The 18,553-nt window shown below is 35.9% G+C and overlaps 1 protein-coding gene across 1 annotated transcript in view; it reads left to right on the forward strand.

Annotated features, from left to right (window-relative positions):
* Positions 1-17,043, forward strand: part of HCRTR2 (hypocretin receptor 2) — a 34,661-nt gene extending 17,618 nt beyond the window's left edge. The window contains exons 4-8 of the mRNA XM_071442690.1: positions 5,182-5,297; positions 9,946-10,166; positions 11,579-11,700; positions 12,793-12,993; positions 13,957-17,043. Coding sequence (XP_071298791.1) covers positions 5,182-5,297; positions 9,946-10,166; positions 11,579-11,700; positions 12,793-12,993; positions 13,957-14,150 — 854 coding nt within the window. The 3' untranslated portion in view covers positions 14,151-17,043. The remainder of the gene's footprint in view (positions 1-5,181; positions 5,298-9,945; positions 10,167-11,578; positions 11,701-12,792; positions 12,994-13,956) is intronic.
* The last annotated feature ends 1,510 nt before the right edge of the window (positions 17,044-18,553 follow it).

Consider the following 18,553-nt stretch of genomic DNA (forward strand, 5'->3'; position numbering starts at 1 on the left):
ATAATAATGTTATATTAAAAAGTTTTCTGAAATGGGAAGCTTTTTACTCCACTGAAAGATAACAACCCTATTTTTATCTTGCTGAAACAAATAATTCTTCCAATGGTGATGCACCATCATTGCTAGTTATTCTGCTGGTGCATTTTGGATATCCTTAAAAAATCTCCATGTTCTAATAATAGCTTATCATAGTAACTTGAAAGAAGAATCTTTATATGCATTAAATTATGAGCAGATTTCTCAAAATCATGGAATTGCCTAGTAAAAGTAGAGTTAACCGTATTTTATCAATGAGGATTTTATATATATATATATATATACATATATATATACACACACATCACTTTCAGACTATAGCAAATAAAGTGTAATTTAAAAATAATTTCCATTCTCTTGAAAGTTTCTAAGGACTCTGAGTTAGTTCAAAGCATAGAATATGCAGTTTTTCTACTGAAAAATAGGGTTTGAAATCATAAAGGCCCACAAAAAGAAGAACAAAAGAAAAGAGTAAGGCAGTGGTTTGAAAAGAATGGTGAGCCTTAAAGCTAGAAGAAGAAATAAAAAGCTAATATTTTTAAAGAAAATGGCTACATTGTTGTTGGGTTTTGGTTTGCCTCTTTTGACTATGCAAATATAGAAGGTCAAAGAAAGAGCTATCTAGGAGGATGTTGAAGGAGAAATAAATTAATGCTGCTACAAATAACCCATATTTGCAAAGAGAAACTGGAGAAGTAGATGTTGCATACACTCAAGAGACCCTGAGAAAGTCCTATAGGAAAACCAATTTCAAGAAAGGGATTGTATTTTGGGTGTTTATTGCTTTGTTTAGAACTGCATACAATTAATGCTGTCTAAAATTACAGTGCGTCAGATAAAATCTTTGCAGAATATCATGTACACCATATGTTCTGAGGATGTTAAACTGTGAATGTTAAAGACTGGGACTGCAAAAAGAGGATGCTTAATAATACTTTCCAAAGTGTTTTGGAAGTCTATTGTAATTCTGGGACCCCAGGGCCACTGAAGCATGAGGTGCTACAGAAGAGTAACTGAAAGCCATGTCCAGGAAGATGTCAGAGATGCCAAAGCAGGGGACAGCACTGTACCCTACACAGACTTAGGACCAGCTGCTGGAGACCATAAAAGTCTGATGAGTGTCTGGAGGGAAGGTCTGATCAGTACTGTGACACCTGGGCTCCTCAATGCTGAACAAATAGTCGCCACCCTGACTAATAAGATTTGAGCATGCTGTTGGAAAGTTGCCAGTGGCTGCAAATGGAACAGTAGTTCAGCCTAAAACAGGGCTCAATTTCTTTATAATTGCTTCTGGCATTCCTGAATGTAAAATTCATTGCCAGTTCTAGGCTGAGGGTTTTTCATCTTGAGTACTGTCTAATAACAATATTTTATTTGGGAATGCAGAAGAATCTAACATGTGACCTATGCAGGCTCACTTAAGGAGCCAGAGTTGGCCACAGCTCTATAATAGTCTGTAATTGCTGTGCTGAATTTGATGATAAAGTGCCAAAATAAAAGAAATGTATATTAAAATGTGTCCAAGTCAGCTAAGTACATTGTCTTAGAGCTGTTCAAGAAGAGAGTGTTAGCCAAAGTTCATTAGCCAAGCCCTTTGCAAATGATAAAAAGAATATGGAGACAATTCTTTCCCAAAACTAAATGGCTGAGTGGAAACAAAGGGAAGACTTTGTGTTCCTTTTCCTCTTAGAGTATTCATGCAATAGTACAAAACCACATTGTCTTAATTCTGGAAAACAAATAGCTGGAAATTGCAGTACTACAAGATTTATACATCCTGTTTATCAAAGTGTTCATAATTTAATGAAAAACTCTTGGCATATTTTAATGTAGAAGGAAGTTAGGATATTTCAAATACTAAAATTATGCTGGGTGTTATTGTAAGTTGATAAGTCAAGCACAATATATTCAGTTTCAACATGTAATTTTAGTATTAGCTAGCCCTAAGTACTCTGACAGAGGAACTTAGCTTGGAAGCACTGCATTATGTGTTTGATTTTTTTGTCCTATAGGCACCCACTTCCTAACGTCCCTGATTATTAAGCTTTATTTTAAAATGTACACTTTTAGTTGCATTGCTTCTCTATGTTGGTAACTCCAGAACCTCACGGGTATCTTCCTGAGAGTAGGGAACCTGGGAGCTCTACTGATGCTCAGCAAACTTGATAGTCCTGATTTTCCCTATTCTTAAGGATGCTGTCAGGAGTACCAATTTTGTTAAGCACTATGGCTAAAGGGACCATTTCATTTGCTAGACATATCAAAACTTTTTGAGTGTTTATTTCAATTTGATTACATATGTATATGTATACAGGTATGTATATATGTATTTACACAAATATAGTAAAATTCTGGCAAAAATCCAGAAGCTGCAGTTTCAATCTACCAATTTCAGGCTGGGACTGGAAGACCATGTGGAGAGGGAAGCTTTAGAAAAATTTAAAATATGTTTAATAACCCCTGCAGTAGACAGATGAAAGCTCAATTTAACATACTGATCCTTTATCAGGTGGGGTAATTACAGTGTATGAATGAAGCTGAGTAGGAATGCTGATCTGAATCCAGTCCAACCCCTATGACCACCTGTTTGCTTTATGTTTTATTCTCTCTTTTCAATAGAATAGCAGCCAGAGGCATGAGAGTCATTGTTTCATTCTTAAAGAGGTGGCTACTCCAGCTAAGAACACTCTCCCCCTGTCCTGAAGTCCATTATGTGACCATAGGAGGCAAGGACCCTTTTCTCCTCCTCTGCTTGGCAGTAAGAGTTTCAGCTGTCCCAGTCAGGCAGGACCACAGACTGATTGATGTTTGCATTCAAGGAGCCTGGAACTCACTTGATAAATGAATAGTATCTTTAGCCAGCCCTCCTCCTTGCTGCTGGGATTGTCAAACAGCTTTAAAGCTTTTCTTTGGCTTGAGAAGCTAAACAGAGTCATGTTTCTTAGGGAAAAGTTCTGCAAAGGGCTTTGCCCTGGGTGGAGGAGGGACAGGTTTCCTTTGATGTTTAGCAGCTGGCACTTTCCAGGTGGCTAAACTTCAAAGGCAAGTGTTAGGATCTTCCTCCAACCTGGTCCTCAGTTCTTTGTAGATAGCTAGGCTCATTTAATGTTTTACTTTACTTGGAATGCTAAATTGGAAGTCATAAACTCCAGATGGCCTTTTAAATATGTACCGTCCTTCCACCTGAAAGGGGCCCGGCTGCCAGCAGAGCACTGATGAGGCAGGTGGCACCTCCTCCTGAGCAGAAAGAATGTTCTTTCACTTCTGACCTCCTGTGATCCCAGTAAGTCACGGTACTCCAGTTGCTCCTTAATCTCTCCACCTGTGGAGCATGCATGTCAGTACTTCCCTGGCTAGCAGGCTTGCTGTGAAGCTGCATTTTCTGGAATGCAAAGCAAGTTTGAGATCATCAATCAACATATAATCTCAGGTTAATGCCAATTATAATAAACCTGCCCCAAATGGTCTGGCTACCCCAGGGGCATTGATAAGAGGTAGTAGCTGCAGCTGCTAGTTAGGAGGTGGTAAGTTGGTTTGCTACAGGATCTTAGAGCAAGTAAGAAGTCAAATACTACTCATCTGAATTTTTTGAACCCTGATGTATCAAAACTATCAAATGTCAGTGGCAGCATCTCTATTACCTTTGCTGGGAATGAACTTTGGCTGGATTTTGCTGTAGCAGGTTTCCATCTCCTTCATACTGATGGTTTTCTGGGTGTACCAGCAGGCACTTTCAGGTCCAATGGCAAGTGTGGGATTACCTGAGTTTGCATTTGAGTGAATCTGGAATTTACATTATGGTGTTCTGTTCCCTACTATCAGAGTGGTGGGGCAAGTCTTTGTCTTTCTTTGCCTGAACAAGCTCTGAAATTCTCCTGGTATGCTCTTCTTTGATAGGGTCCACAGTCTCAGTCACTTTAACAGGCAGAAAATTAATTTGGTGCACCAAAGTTTTGCTCTCATGCAACTCTTTTTTTTCTTTTCTTTTTTCCCTCTTTTTTCTTTTTTTCTTTTTAATTTAAAAAGCAATCAGTACAGAATTTCACTTGCAGATCTTATCATCCTGAAACATTTGGAAATTCTGGAAATTAAAATAAAATTTCCTTCTTTATCCAAGATGCAATGCTTAGTATTACCTTGCAATTTAACTGTTCATGGGGTGCAGTTTCTCTTCTGCTATGTGTTGTTACTGTCCAAAATGTTCATTCCTTCTCTGAGGCCGTCCACAGATGTTAAGTTGTAATTAATATCAACAATTGGTAATAGCAAAGTACACTTAATGTTACAAAATAGAAGACAAGTTTTCAGGCACTGCACATTCTGGTGTAAACTACTGATGGAGCTTAAGAGGCAACATTCTTAAAACTCAATACAGGCACAGCACTTCTAAGATATTTACTCTAAGCAAATAACATTCATAAGTTTTCTTTTGAAAAGAGATACATGGGAAATTAGAACACAATACTACCAAACTCTTTATTGTTAAATCTGAGTTTAAAACCATCTCGGAGATTTCCTAGGTTTAAAGCACTTGAATGTACTGATTCTATTTTTAAAATTTAATCATAATAATTAATTACTGCATCTTAATCAGATATATTCTGCCACCAACGAGTGATTTATGGAATGTGTGTCTCCCCTCCCATCAGTGTGCTGTAGTTTGCAGTTGCAGTCTTTGTAGGTGAGGGATTGTGCAGTTTACTCAGGGATACGTAGTAGCCTTTGCAGAATTAAAACTAATGACAGACAAGCTTTCAATATGTCAAGGATGAGGTAGGTTGGATGATTATTTACATATTTTTAGATAGAAAAATTTTTCACTTCTAGTCAATATTTCATTTTTAGATAACAAAATTAATCCATCACTGTTTTAACAAAAAGTAAAACTTGACACTCCATACCTAAAGTAATAATATGATAAGGAATCTGTAATGTGATATAGGAGATCCTTGAGATAAAAAGCATGTTTCTGATAGAATGTATCTAGAAGAGATTAAAAAAACAATCTTGACCATAATATTATTTGGTACATCTTCCTGTTATGTTGAAAAATACATGCATATCTGTATGAATAATTTTTCTTAAGGTGATTTTGAAATGTATGTATATGTAAATGCACCTTTCCTATTTGAATTCTCTTTCCAGCTGAGGTTTACCCCAAAATGTATCACACATGCTTTTTTCTGGTGACATACATGGCACCACTGTGTCTTATGGTGTTGGCCTATTTGCAGATATTCCGGAAGCTGTGGTGTCGCCAGGTAAGTCACTCAGCACTGCCTCTGTTTAATTGCTCTTTTTTGTGCAGATTCCCAGGTACAACCTCTCCCTTTATAAACTCCATTTTGTCGCTTAGGAATTTGATTTTTCCATCCATGCAGGTATACAGCCACCTTGGAGAGGCATTGAGATGTCATGAAAAATGAAGGCAGCCAAAGTAAACAGTTTCATGTGTCTGCGAAGGGCTTTCTCTTAGAGAGAAAGAAAGCAAAAGGCATCAGAAAAATTGATTATAGGTAGAAGGAAAATCTCTCTCACTTGAATGTACTGATTGTATCTGAAATGCTTGCCAAAATACCTTAGATGACCTTATTTATACTGCTAAAATCTCCTGTAGCAGTCAAAATTTAAGATTGACCTTCTCATTCTGTTAGTTTTATTATTATTTTCCTTACTCAGGTTGATGGCAGGTCCAATCTGAACAAAATTTAAACTAGAAGGTCCAGCTATCAGTACTGGGAGACTGGAATTTCCTGATGTGAAGCTGGCTGTTACCAATAACATTTGATGTGAATTGGTATAAAAATAATTGAAACAATTTCTAGTGTAAGCATTTTTTTTTTTTCAAGATTCAAATAAAAAATACAGGAAAGAAAACAAGAACACTAAACAAAACAAAAAACCCATCAAGCAGGCAAACAAACAAAGAACATTTGAATTTAAGTGGCAAAATGATGTATGTTTTTTTCAGGAACCTTTAAAAAAATTATTTTGTGTGTGTGAACTGTAATTTATCATGCACCTGTCTGTGGTGCTCTCTGATGTCTTCTGCTTTGTCTAGGATTTATCTATAGCTGTAGTCCACCACCAGCTGCCCTGTCATTCTGAAAAGGACAAAATACTCATCCTGTTGAAGAAATAATGCAAGATATTCCGTCTCAAGTGGCTCTAACATAGTTCATATTTCCATCAACATATGGGCATGAATCACTTCTCTCTCACCAGCATGTTTGATACCATTCAATTCTGAGGCTGTACTGGGCACTGGATAATACCTGCCCCATCAGGAACATTTTTCATGCAGTTCATAATGATTCATCAGAGAAATCACAAATAGACTTTGTATTTCTAAATATGCATAAAATTAAAAATCAAATCTTATACTGACAGAATATATCTCTCACAAGTAACTCATATACAGAAAATACCAAATCCACTTTAAGGCTTTTTGATATCGTCCATAAGTCATAAGAGCAATTTTCGTCACTTCTAATCAGATTAGGTTAAAGCAGAATTGCTGTTTATCCTGCTTGTCAGCTTTAAATTATTATTTTTGCTTTTAATTTCTTAGGTTGATAAGATTAAATAACAAGATGGCTTGGAGATTAAATTTAACCTTTACAGTTTGAGGGGACTCTTTTCCAGAGCAAAGGATTTCTTGCTTAGTTTTAAGTCCAGTCTAAACGTAGTTCTAATATGCTCTGCCTTGCTGAATCTGTCCTGTATCACCCAATGACTTTATCACCATAATCCTTCTCAACCTTCTCTTCTTTACAATCTGCCTAGCCTCTCAAACTCTGCATTAACTAAGTTAATGCAAAGCAGTTGTTCTTAACCTACACGTAGTTGAAATGGCTGGCTCAGATGCAGAGCAGAAGTTGAATGACTGAAAACCAACCTTTTTTTTGGGGCTCCCCCACCTCCACTCCCCAGTAGTTTTAGCTGGTCTATTTGTTCTTCAGGTTTCTTCTTCCTATTCATCTTTCACGCTGGCAAGGTTAGGATGATCCTTTGTTTTTCAGTGACAAAAAGAGAAATTCTACTACAGGCTTAGTGCTATCAGTGGTGCCAAATTACAGCTGTCTCTCTGCCTGGCCTAGATGATAGCACTATGTATAAGAGGCTGCAGTAAGTGAAATTAAAACCACTGCACATCTATTATCAGCTATGACTTGGCTGCAGGCATCAGGCCCTTTTCTAGGTGCAGCAGGTGTGCTGTAATCAGTCATGTAGCACAAATTAATGAAGTGCTCTAAATGTGTTCTTTGGTAACAGTTTCAATAAAGAATCATGCTGTTTACCAGAAATTCAGTTAAATATGGTGATCTTATTGCAAGGTACAATGAGCCTTTCAGATGTACATGATAGAAAAAACAACTAACAGTAGATGCTTTCTATGCCCTATATTTTTTCTAAAGGTTATTTTTTTAAATGTAATGTGTTGTGCATGCAAATTTTCAAATGAAAAAGAGAAGACTGAATTACAAGTTATCATTGCCATACTTTGTGTAATAGCTCTTAAAATTTCTGATTGTATAAATCAAGCAGACCTTTGAATTAATGACTCACTTTTATAACGATAAGTACAATCATGCAAAAATACTATAAATTTTGAGTAATTAATTTTAATTATTAGTAAGGAGGTAGTAATTTAGAAGTCTGTTCTTGTGTGGATTTTAAGTTGATTAAAAATGGCTTCTGTACAAACAGAACTGAATGAACTGAATATGATGAAAATGTTGATACATAATTTGTAATATCAAGTTCCTAGTACGTTTCAATTTCCTCATGTCTGAATGCATTATCACTAAAGCACATTTGAATTAATAATTAGGAATTTTATCCATTTTCTTTTTAGTAGTTGAAATGTACCCTCCCAATCTTTGCAAGTTGATACTACATTTGAGAAATTTTCTTTGGTTGTAAACCCCTTGATAACTATCTGAGGGGGTAGAGAAAAAGGTGCATAAGAAAGTAAAACTAAATTTTAGTACTTGTATATTCACAGCTAATAGGCTTTTCATAAAATGTTGGAATTACACAAATGCTTCAAAATTATCTCTCTGACTGATTAATTACTAACAAGCAAATATATGTGTTATGCTCCCATGTGTACATTTGTGTATATTTGTACATAAAGAATCACAGGATCATAGAAACATTTATCTTGAAAAAGGCCCTTAAGGACATTAAATTCAACCATAACAACCATTGAATTCAACCATAACAACCATAATACTGCCAAGTTCCCCACTAAACCCTGTCCCAAAGTGCCACCTCTGCTTGTCTTTTAAATATCTCCAGGAGTGGTGAGTTAACCACTTGTCTGGCAGCCTGTTCCAAGGCTTGACTACCCTTTCTGTGAAGAAATTTTTCCTTATATCCAATCTAAACCTCCCCTGGCTTAACCTGAGACAATTTCCTTTCATTCTATCACTTCTCTGCTACACCCCACAGCCAAGTAGGGCAAATCCCTTGCAATAGTACTGAGGTGCAATTGTCAAGCTGGGAATTGCTGATTTCAGCTGTGTGAGTGGGACTCCACAGTAGAAGTGCAAGGGGCTGAGTTGTTTTAAATCCATGGATACATGAGTAAAAACTAAATGTTAGAATTTATCCCCAGTTTTGCTTAACGGATATTCTGCTCATTACATGGCAACTTTGCCAAAATGTTCCAATAGTTGTAAATCATGTTTGGTGTGTTCATGAATGCTGAACTAAGGGGTTGTCTGAAGATATTCACACACAACTCCCACCCCAGCCAACAAATAAATAAATAGACCAAAACAGAAACCAACAAAAAAACCCCCACCCAACCCCACAAAACCACAACATAGTAGGTTTTCTTAAACAATTCTGAATGTGCATGCTTTTTATCTTACTTTTATCTTTCTTAAATAAGTACTAAATTTTCATAATTTTCTGGTCAGTTTGTCTGGATAAGCCCTAGTTAGAAAAAAAAAAGTTACAATAGACAATGTGAACTTTTCAGATACTTTTGAAGCTGAAATATTTATCATGAGATTAGTCACCCTACACACAGTTGTACTACACAGAAATAAAACTGTATTTCTAGCCAAAAAGTTTTCACACTGTATGACATTGAAAATATTATAAATGTAATTGTAATAGAGTTCTCTGAGAAACTCCTTGACATCTACAATCTTTCACATTTTGCTGCAGGCAGGAAGTAATTTAGAAGAACTGAAGCAAAATGGTTTTACTTGGCTTGTCTAATGTGAGGGCACAGAAAACTAAAAAACCTTCTTTTTTAATAGCATGGTCCTACATGCAACTCATTGCATGTCTTTGACTAATCTAATTCTTCCTGTGTCTTGGCACTTTTCCATGATTTCCCTCAGTTTAGAAGAACTTTGCAGAGAGATCCACACTTCAGCTGTGATTATTTCTTTAGCTACTTCACTGTCATATGGGTTGCATGTATGGAAGTTTTATGGCACCTAAAGCTATGCAGGCTTTAAATCCTTGTTTTCCAGTACTGAAAAACTGTTTGGTATCTTATATTAGCAGCATATTGATGGGGAAAACTACTCTGCTATACAACAAAACATTTAATGTAGAACTTTAAAGCAATGTAACTGCAGCAATAGGGTTGGTTATGTTGATAGTCTGAAGACACAGGCAAGGCAAGGTATGTGGGAAGTAAAGAAAACTTGAGGACATCAGTTGATATCTGTGTATAAAATACAATTTTTTATGCAGTCCCTCTTGTGTGTCTGAAATTCAGTTTGTCCTGCAGCTACATGAATTAAATTAATTTTAAAATCCTTTTTATCCCTGTGAGCTTACACTGTATATGTCAAGGTGTCTATTTGTCTTGTTATATCTGCAGACAAAATTGGTTTTTTAAAATGTTTTTCAAAATGCCCCTTATTTTGTTTGCCTTAGATCCCAGGAACTTCTTCTGTTGTTCAGAAGAAATGGAAGCCTCAGCAGCCTTCAGCACAGCCCCGAGGGCTGGGACAATCAACAAAGTCAAAGATTAGTGCTGTGGCAGCTGAAATAAAACAGATTCGTGCAAGAAGGAAAACAGCACGTATGCTAATGGTCGTCCTTCTGGTTTTTGCACTTTGCTACCTACCAATTAGCATCCTTAATGTCTTGAAAAGGTAAAGTTTATCTCCAAATATAAACACTTGGTAAAGCTTTCTGTCTAAAACCAGAATTCTCTGTTAAATGATTCCTTTTATTCTGACAGATACTTTTGAAGGATAAGCTTACTTATTGCATGATAAAGAAGTGGAAAATAAGCATAGCATTGCAAGAAAATAATATATATAACATATATATGTATATATATAACATATAGTACTTAAACTAGAGGCCAGATTGTGGAACTTTTATTAACAAGATCTTCCTCATGAAAATGATCTAACCTATCTCCTCATTAAACCTGATCATTTATGTGGGATTGCAGCTTGTTTGCTGTAAATGCCCCCATGGAAGTGCAATCACCTAAAGCAGCAGCTGAAGGTTAGCAGCAGAGTGCAATGTTGTGGCTTGGCTCCAAAGACTGTGAAATGCTAAGTTCAAACCTAAGCTACTCATGTACAGTTTTGAGACCTTAGACTAACCCTTCCATTGGTCCTATGAAGCTGTATTTGAACTTCTTATCTTTTTCTCTCTGTGCATTTCGGATATGATTGTGTACACTCTTGGTTTTTGTACAGTGCCCGACAGACTGAGGCTTTGGTAAAGTTACACCTCATGAGTCCTCTGGAATACCAATAAATAATGGCACATAGCATAAGATTTGAATATCCTAAAAAAATGAGCATGTTATTAGTGCTTTTTTAATTGGAGTGCTATTGGAACATTTTAGTTTTTAAGGGATAGTTTCAAGGTTTACATACATCCTACTCAATTCTGGCCCTTCCCTGAGGCCTAATTTAAATACTTTTCATTCTCAAGTAGAAAATTTAGAGAGAAAACGATTTCCAGAAGATGGTGCATGCCACCTAGAGCATGAAACAGAGGAAATACGCAGGCTACATCAACAACAATAGCAGAGTAGGCCCAGGGTTAGATTTTCATGTGAATGTCAGAAGTAATGCATAAGGAGTCTGGGAAATGCAGATTTCTCTGGAGGGCAGAAACTGCTACAGTAGCCTCAGGTTTGGGGCCAGTTCAGTGCCTTTTCAATTCCAGAGATATTTGGAGAGTGGCTAGAGAGTGTCTTGGAGAGTGGGCCTAGAGCCAGGAAGATCAGTGACATAAGTGCATCAAAAGCAACTTTTCCTGTCTTTTCTTGGCTTATCTGACACCAGATGACTTTAGTTACTTGGCAGAAAACTTGTGCATCTTCACCATGGTAAAGTCTCAGTTGTGCCAAACCACCAAGATAGGAGGCTAAGGGCTGGGGAGAGGATTTCTTTTCTCAAGTAAGAAAGCACTGCTGAATCAGCCTTTTTGTGGTACTGCAAATAGGTCATCAGAGATAATATCAGGCTACAAGTTGTAAAATCTTTTAAAATGAATTCTAATTTTGCCATCTTTCAGGTTTGCTTTTCTCTTTCTGTAGGGTTTTGGGGATGTTTAATCATGCTGATGACAGAGAAACTGTATATGCCTGGTTCACATTCTCACACTGGCTTGTATACGCAAACAGTGCCGCCAATCCTATTATTTATAACTTCCTCAGTGGTAAGTTACTGTTACCTAGAATTCAAGTTTAATGTATAATTTGAATGTAATGAACCATAGCAAAAATTAATGACCGTGTAACTTCAGCTCAGCTCCTCCAGTGGGAGCTAGATCCTCTTCCTAGAAGAAGTTACCTGAAGTATCCCATTACCCTCAGGCTCTCTACCAAAAAGTAACCTGGAGTGTGCCAGGGCCTGAGTCCAAGAGCTAGAGTATGACATTAATGTGGCAGAGAAGTTCCTGGCATGACTTTGATCTGAAACAATTACCATTTCTCTAAACACTCCTGGATGCTCTCTGGCAGGTAGCACAGTCCAGGGGCTGTCCCCAGCTGGCGTGTTATATCCAAGTGTTGGGATTTGGAGGCTGTGAGTCTTTAACAGTATCTGCATGGCCAGACTGTGCCAAGTAGGATCAAATTCAAAACCAAGCCAGGATGCTGTTTACTTACTATTATAGATTTCTCATTGTTTGTATTTGTGTCATTTGGCTTGGAAAGCAGAATGAGGAGCTGACCTGGTAGTATTGCAGCTAAATACAGGGAGGCAAAACTCTATTGATCCTCACTATATATTGGCCCACTGTAGTTTTTTTTGTGGTGTGTAATATGAGAATGATCTGAACAATTTTCTCTGAGCCCCAAAAGCATGGGATTGTCAAAATTGTGAATCTTCTTCTAAAATCTATTAATGATAAAACACAAATTAGCCATGCTCTCTCATTTCACATATCAAGTAAGGATTCAATCATTCAAGCCTATATTTGCTCAATTATTTTTTTGTTACATACGTAAATAATCAACAGACTATCTATGAGGTGGTTTTGTTAATCATTCTAGTTTGTCCATTCTGTCTAGCCAAGAATAATTCTGTCTTCACATCACACCTCACATGTCTTCTTAGAAAGGTTGTCTTTTTTCTGTCTTCCTCCAAGATGATTAAACTGTGATTTTCTGCTTTTGCATTAGAAGAGCATCTGGGTGGTTCACATTAATTTTGCTTTAGATAACTCCTTTATATCCGAATATATGAAGTTTGATGAAATGCAATTTATAGTACAATTTTTTTCATGAGTCATTTTTGTGGTTGACAGGGAAATTTAGAGAAGAATTTAAAGCAGCATTTTCCTGTTGCATCTTTGGCATTCGCAGCCACCATGACGAACGGTTCAACAGAGGTCGTGCCAGTACAGAGAGTCGGAAATCCTTGACCACCCAGATCAGCAATTTTGATAACGTTTCAAAACTCTCAGAACACGTTGTATTGACCAACATAAACACAATTCCATCAAATGGTACTGCATCTATTACCCACTGTTAGTATACTGGTCCCTATGCCTTTTGATCCCATAGAAGTAAATTCTAATTCTGCATCCATCAATATTGGGATCTGAGCACAAAGAGAGAAGGGTGTTTAAAATTAAGAACTGACTGCAAGAAAAGAAAATTAAAATAAATATTTTAGAGAATATGCCATAACTTTGATTATATAATGAGGGAAGAAAATTTCTCACATTTCTTTCAAGTCGTGTTGCAGATAGCTAGGGAGCAAAGCAGTCATATTTTATACAAATATTTTCTTTGGATAAAGAAATTCATATTAATTTATTTTCCAAAATTTTTTGTTCTTTTTCATGGTAAGCTATTGCATGTGTTCAGGAACAGCTGGGAAGCCACTTTTCATTTAATGTAGAAAGAATGGGGTTTTTCACCTGAATTCAGCAGTACTGCCATTCCTTTATGTACAGCACAAGCAAAGTTACAAATATGAAACTCATATGACAGTGTGGCTATAAATTATGTTTTCCCCTTTGTTTCTCATTTATTCTCTTCTCTCTGTCCTCTGCTCATGGCAGGGAAGTTAGACTAGATGGTCTTTAAATGTCTCTTCAAACCCAAACCATCAATGATTCCATGACTGACTTATAAAGAGGAAGCTGTGGTGCTCTGCTGGTCAGAAAGACATCTGGATAAGGAACCACAGGGCAATTTACTAAATAGTAAATATTAATAAGTAGAACACATGAAAATGTTGAAAAGTTAAAAAATCAAGATTTATGCATCAGAAATGCCCTTAGTCTTCAGTCAGGAAGCTTTCACTTCAAATTTTCAAATGCAATTTGAAACATTTTCTGGAAGACCATTTTATTAATAGATAATCACCTGCATAGTGTTCAGAGAGAGATAATCAGAGAGTCAGTTAGCCAGCCACCTGATACAAGCAGTGAAATTATTTAAAATCTTTATTTTATCTACAGATATCCCAGCTATGCTCAGCCCATTGAAGTCAGCAGAGCTGCATCTCCACATACCCGGGATGAACATGACTTCAAACATAGATGAAGCCATGAGGGTTTCTGCAGAAGGCACTGTCAAACCAGAGAATGCAGAGTGGGATAAATTTGTCCCTAGCATAACTAAACTCACTTCGATGGAGTTACAGCAAGGATGACTTTGGCTCAATACACTACAACTGCCACAGAGTGTCACATGCTTTTACATGTGGTACAGACTACAACTGGACAAAGGGGTTCCTTCAAAATAACTGCCTATCCTCTTTTTTCTCAGTCTTACAGAAACCTACTTACCTCAGTATGAGCTAAAGAACATGTCTTTACAATTCTTTTTAAAGATTGGATTGTATCATACTTTGTACATATTGTAGATATTTATTTTTATATATTTTAGATGCTGTGAAATGTTCTAAAATGTATCATATAAAGAAATCTAAGTATTTGAAAGAAAGCTCAAACATCATTTATTTATATCCTCTTTCTATAAATGATTGATTCATGTACAAAGAATGCTTACTTATGCACTAGTGATATTCTGGCATTACTTTGCACTTCTTTTTCTGCAAATCCACTTGTAGTAAGTTCTATGTTTATTATGGAACTTTCACTTCAGACTGATGTGGGGAGAGTCTGCATTACTTTTCTAAGTACAGACTTGCTTCTAAGATGTGAATCCAAAGTGCTGAAAGTCACATATTTTCATAAGATTACACTTAAACAGCCTTTTATTTTTTTCAGATTTGAGTGCCTAAAAAGTAACCATTTAAATAAAACCTATGTGATGCTCAAAGGTGCTATAGGCTCAAATTTCCTGCTCAGGCCAATAGGAATAACAAGTGTCAGCACCTCTGAAGGACTGAAGATTTTAACTTTGGTAGCTCATTTTAGTCCATAATGTGTATGTGTTGCTCCAGAAGATCTCTGAAAATCTTTAACGTAGGGAACATTAATTGTCTTTCATTTTCATTACTTCTCTCTCAACTGCCATTTATAACTAAAGATACAATCAATTCTAGATCTATATAGCTATTTATGGGGTAATCTCTCTGGCCTGGAGCTGCCTACTATGTATTGTATTTTTCTTCTTAAAGGATGAACATGGTGCATCAGTGGAGACTTAGTCTTCTAGAAGAATGTGATCTATTGGTTAGAAAAAGGCTAATTATGAGAACCTGAGATGCAATTTCCCTGTGGCACTATTCTTGCATTTCAGTCTAGGTTTTTCAAAAGAATAGGTAAGATGAGAGGGAGGACTTTTTTATTAAAAATTATTTGGCATAGGAAGAAGACAGTCTTATGTATTCAAATGTTTCTATAAAGCCAATTATTAATTGACCAGGTATTATTTGATTACCTTTTGTAAATGTTTTTCTAGGTTTTTCTTTGACCTAATGTCATGCAATGTATTATCTATCATGGCAACTATAGTTTTATGAAGTGCTCAATCACTTTATGCTTTAGCCTTCCCCAACAGCTGTTTTACTTGACATTGTTGCAATTCCTCCTAATTTTCATTGCTGTTAAGTGAGAGAAAGGGATTTGCATTCATTTGGATATTAAAGTTTTCTATTTAGAGAGAAAAAGGAGAATACTCTTTTTTTAATTAAAAAAGAATAAAGAAAAATATTTAAATGGACAGAATGTTTAAATATCAAATAAAATAATAGGATTTTCAATATTTGAATGTGTAAGCTTAATTTTTAAGTATAGCTATTATATCAATGTTATTTTAAGAAATTATTGTTCTTCATCTCTTCTAAGAAAAATAAAACCCAAATAACTGTGGAAAGCACAGCAGGATTTGATTTCATAGCTATTGCAATTCCTTTACCATAAGAAAACTATTTTTGCTCTTCAACCATGGAAAATGCAGAATTGTTAAAGAGTGTTGAACAAGATATATATTTTTTCTATATAATTTGAAATAATTTAACAAACACCTGCTGAATTAAAACATTACAGATATGGGGAAATGGAATTTCAGATGTCCTCTAAGCTTTTCTTTTGTTTAGTTATAAGCAAATAAATAGTCATAAAGTTAAAAGCTAGTATGGCAACCCAGCTGCAAAATAATTATCAGCAATCATTTATTTGAGACATAAAATATCTCAGTCCATGGTTGAAAAATGTCTATTATGCCCAAATTTGGGAAAGCTATATTTTTATTTCAGAAGATGTATTTTTATCCTTGAAGAAGGAGAAAAAGTGTAGAAAGCAAAGGTTATTTAAGAAAACTTGGACAGCATAAGAGGGGAGTATGTATCTTTTTCAAACATAAAAGGTCACGGGTCACTGTGGAAGGCCAACAAAATTCTTATGCCTTGTCAGGTGTGTTCCCCAGATCCCTGTGAGACAGAGAGGAAAAGGTCTCAGTACTCCTAACATGGGCCAGCAAAGAAGAAATCAAAATATTGTTGCTCATGGACAAATCCTAACTAGCATCTTTCTAAAGAGGGGGTGAATAGCACCTGCTGACACAATTTGTATTCTTCTTGCTGCTACCTTAATGCCAGGGGGATAAACTGTGTTAGCTGAGTTCATTCTGAGGCAAGAACGCCACTAAAGATCAGTGGCAGTTTTTGGAGGTGTTCTGTGCTGTGTTAGAAAGGGAGATTCTGGCCTTAATTTTGTCTTTGTAAGAGAAAGCACATCTTGATTCTCTTTTTTATCTTTTCTTATTTTCACCTAGAACTCCAGAATTAAAATGTTCCAGCATTTCTAAGAATTTCTTTTAACCACAACTTTAACTTAGCAGTACTTTTTGTGTGGAGAATATAAATAAAATATGAGACATTCATTAGCAAATGATTCTGGGTTTTCTCTGGACAATTTCTATGGAGTAAAGAGCATATCTTTCAGACACAAATTATACAATCAGATGTTACATCAGATTTGAAATTCTAAGGATAGCTAGAGAGCATAACTAATTTTTTCAAGAGACTGTGGCCATCAAGATAAATATTGGTGAAATATGGTTATCAAGATAAATATCTGGTTATTTTTATGAAAAGATTTTTCATTCAAAAATAAATATTTTTGATGAAAATATTATTATTCTTTTATTTCTTTAGTTTTAAAAAAATCAAGAAATACCTTTTTTTATTAAAATAATCACTAGGAGAAATAAATAGTGAGCAATAGCCAGCAATGGAGATAGAAATAGCTGTGAGAAGAGAGTCTATAATGAATGAACATTTCTTATCCAGCATATAAATTCTGAAAGTTATCTAAAATCTGAGCCATAACTGGGCTTTGCTACCTCTAGCTGCTTTTTTATTCTAATATTTCCACTACTGAAATGGAGATAAATGGAGAAATGGAGTTCTCATGCCATTGTTTCTGCTTGTCCACAGCAGCATTAAACAGAGGGTTTAAATCACAGCATATTTTTTCCTGCAGATATGAGTTCTTGTGCCACCATCATTCTGGTACTTTTTCTCTCAACATATTTCACAGTCTTGAAGGTCTGATATCCTGACCTGTTTCTCCTTTACTGTTGTCACTGTAGTGATAAGCTTGTGCCTTGCAGTCACAATGAATGCAAGATAATATCTCCCTGTCTCCACCTCCAAAACCACAATGTTTTTCCTTTTCTTCTGGACTAAATAGACAGAACCATCTCATTCTCTGATTTTAGCAAAACTGATATGTGTTATTGACCTGGAGAGTGTTTTATAGGATGGAGAATACACCAAACATTACTTTAAGTCAGCCCTCACTCAATGACGTATCATAACCTACTGCTGCATATTACAGTGGTTCAAAGCAAAAGCAAATTTAGCTTTCCAACCTAGAATTTGTCTCACAGCTAAAATTACATTAATCTCTCAGGCTGTTCTTTCTACTTGACAATTAGGTTTTTCTGTTGGACATATTGGGTGAAGTAATATATATTTATCAAACAATTAAAAAGCCCACAAACAAATATTTGGTTATTTTGTCATTAAGAGTTTACATAAATAATGCAGTTTAAAAAACTAGCTATAAATCTGTGTAAAATAAAATAAAATAAAAATAGAAATTATAGGCAAGATCGATTTTTCCTGAGCTAAGAAAAATGTCTGAAATCTGTATTTTGGGTCAAGTTTTGCTTTGTCAGCAGGGACAGGATTTCAACTACTATGTCTGTCTCTCTGATAGCTAAGTTGAAAATTTTATGACATCGTTTTGTTTAGGCATCTAAGGACCAAATACAGTTAAAAATTTGTGAAAATAAGATTCATGAGTAGCATGGGGAAATCAGTAGGGATCTGTTGTTTCCTCCTCCTTCCACTGCAAAAGCAAAGCACACACACTGGAGCCAGCAGGTGTATGATTGCATCCTTTATGGCTGACTGCTCCATTGTTAAGTACCAAGTCAGCTGCTGGCTTGTATGGCAAACTGCTTTTTGAGGTATTTTAGTGAAACACCTGAGGTTACACTCATAGTCCTGTCTGGGACTAGACTATAGATTAATTATTTGTTCCCCATGTCTGCCATCCAACATATTCCATAAGTCTTCTCTCTCCTTAACTGATCAAGATTGTATTCCAAATCTGAGATGAAAACAAATTCACTCCT

The sequence above is a fragment of the Agelaius tricolor genome, unplaced genomic scaffold (assembly GCF_023055355.1).
Source record: "Agelaius tricolor isolate 1412-34295 unplaced genomic scaffold, bAgeTri1.0.p SCAF_1, whole genome shotgun sequence".
Taxonomy (NCBI): Eukaryota; Metazoa; Chordata; class Aves; order Passeriformes; family Icteridae; genus Agelaius; species Agelaius tricolor.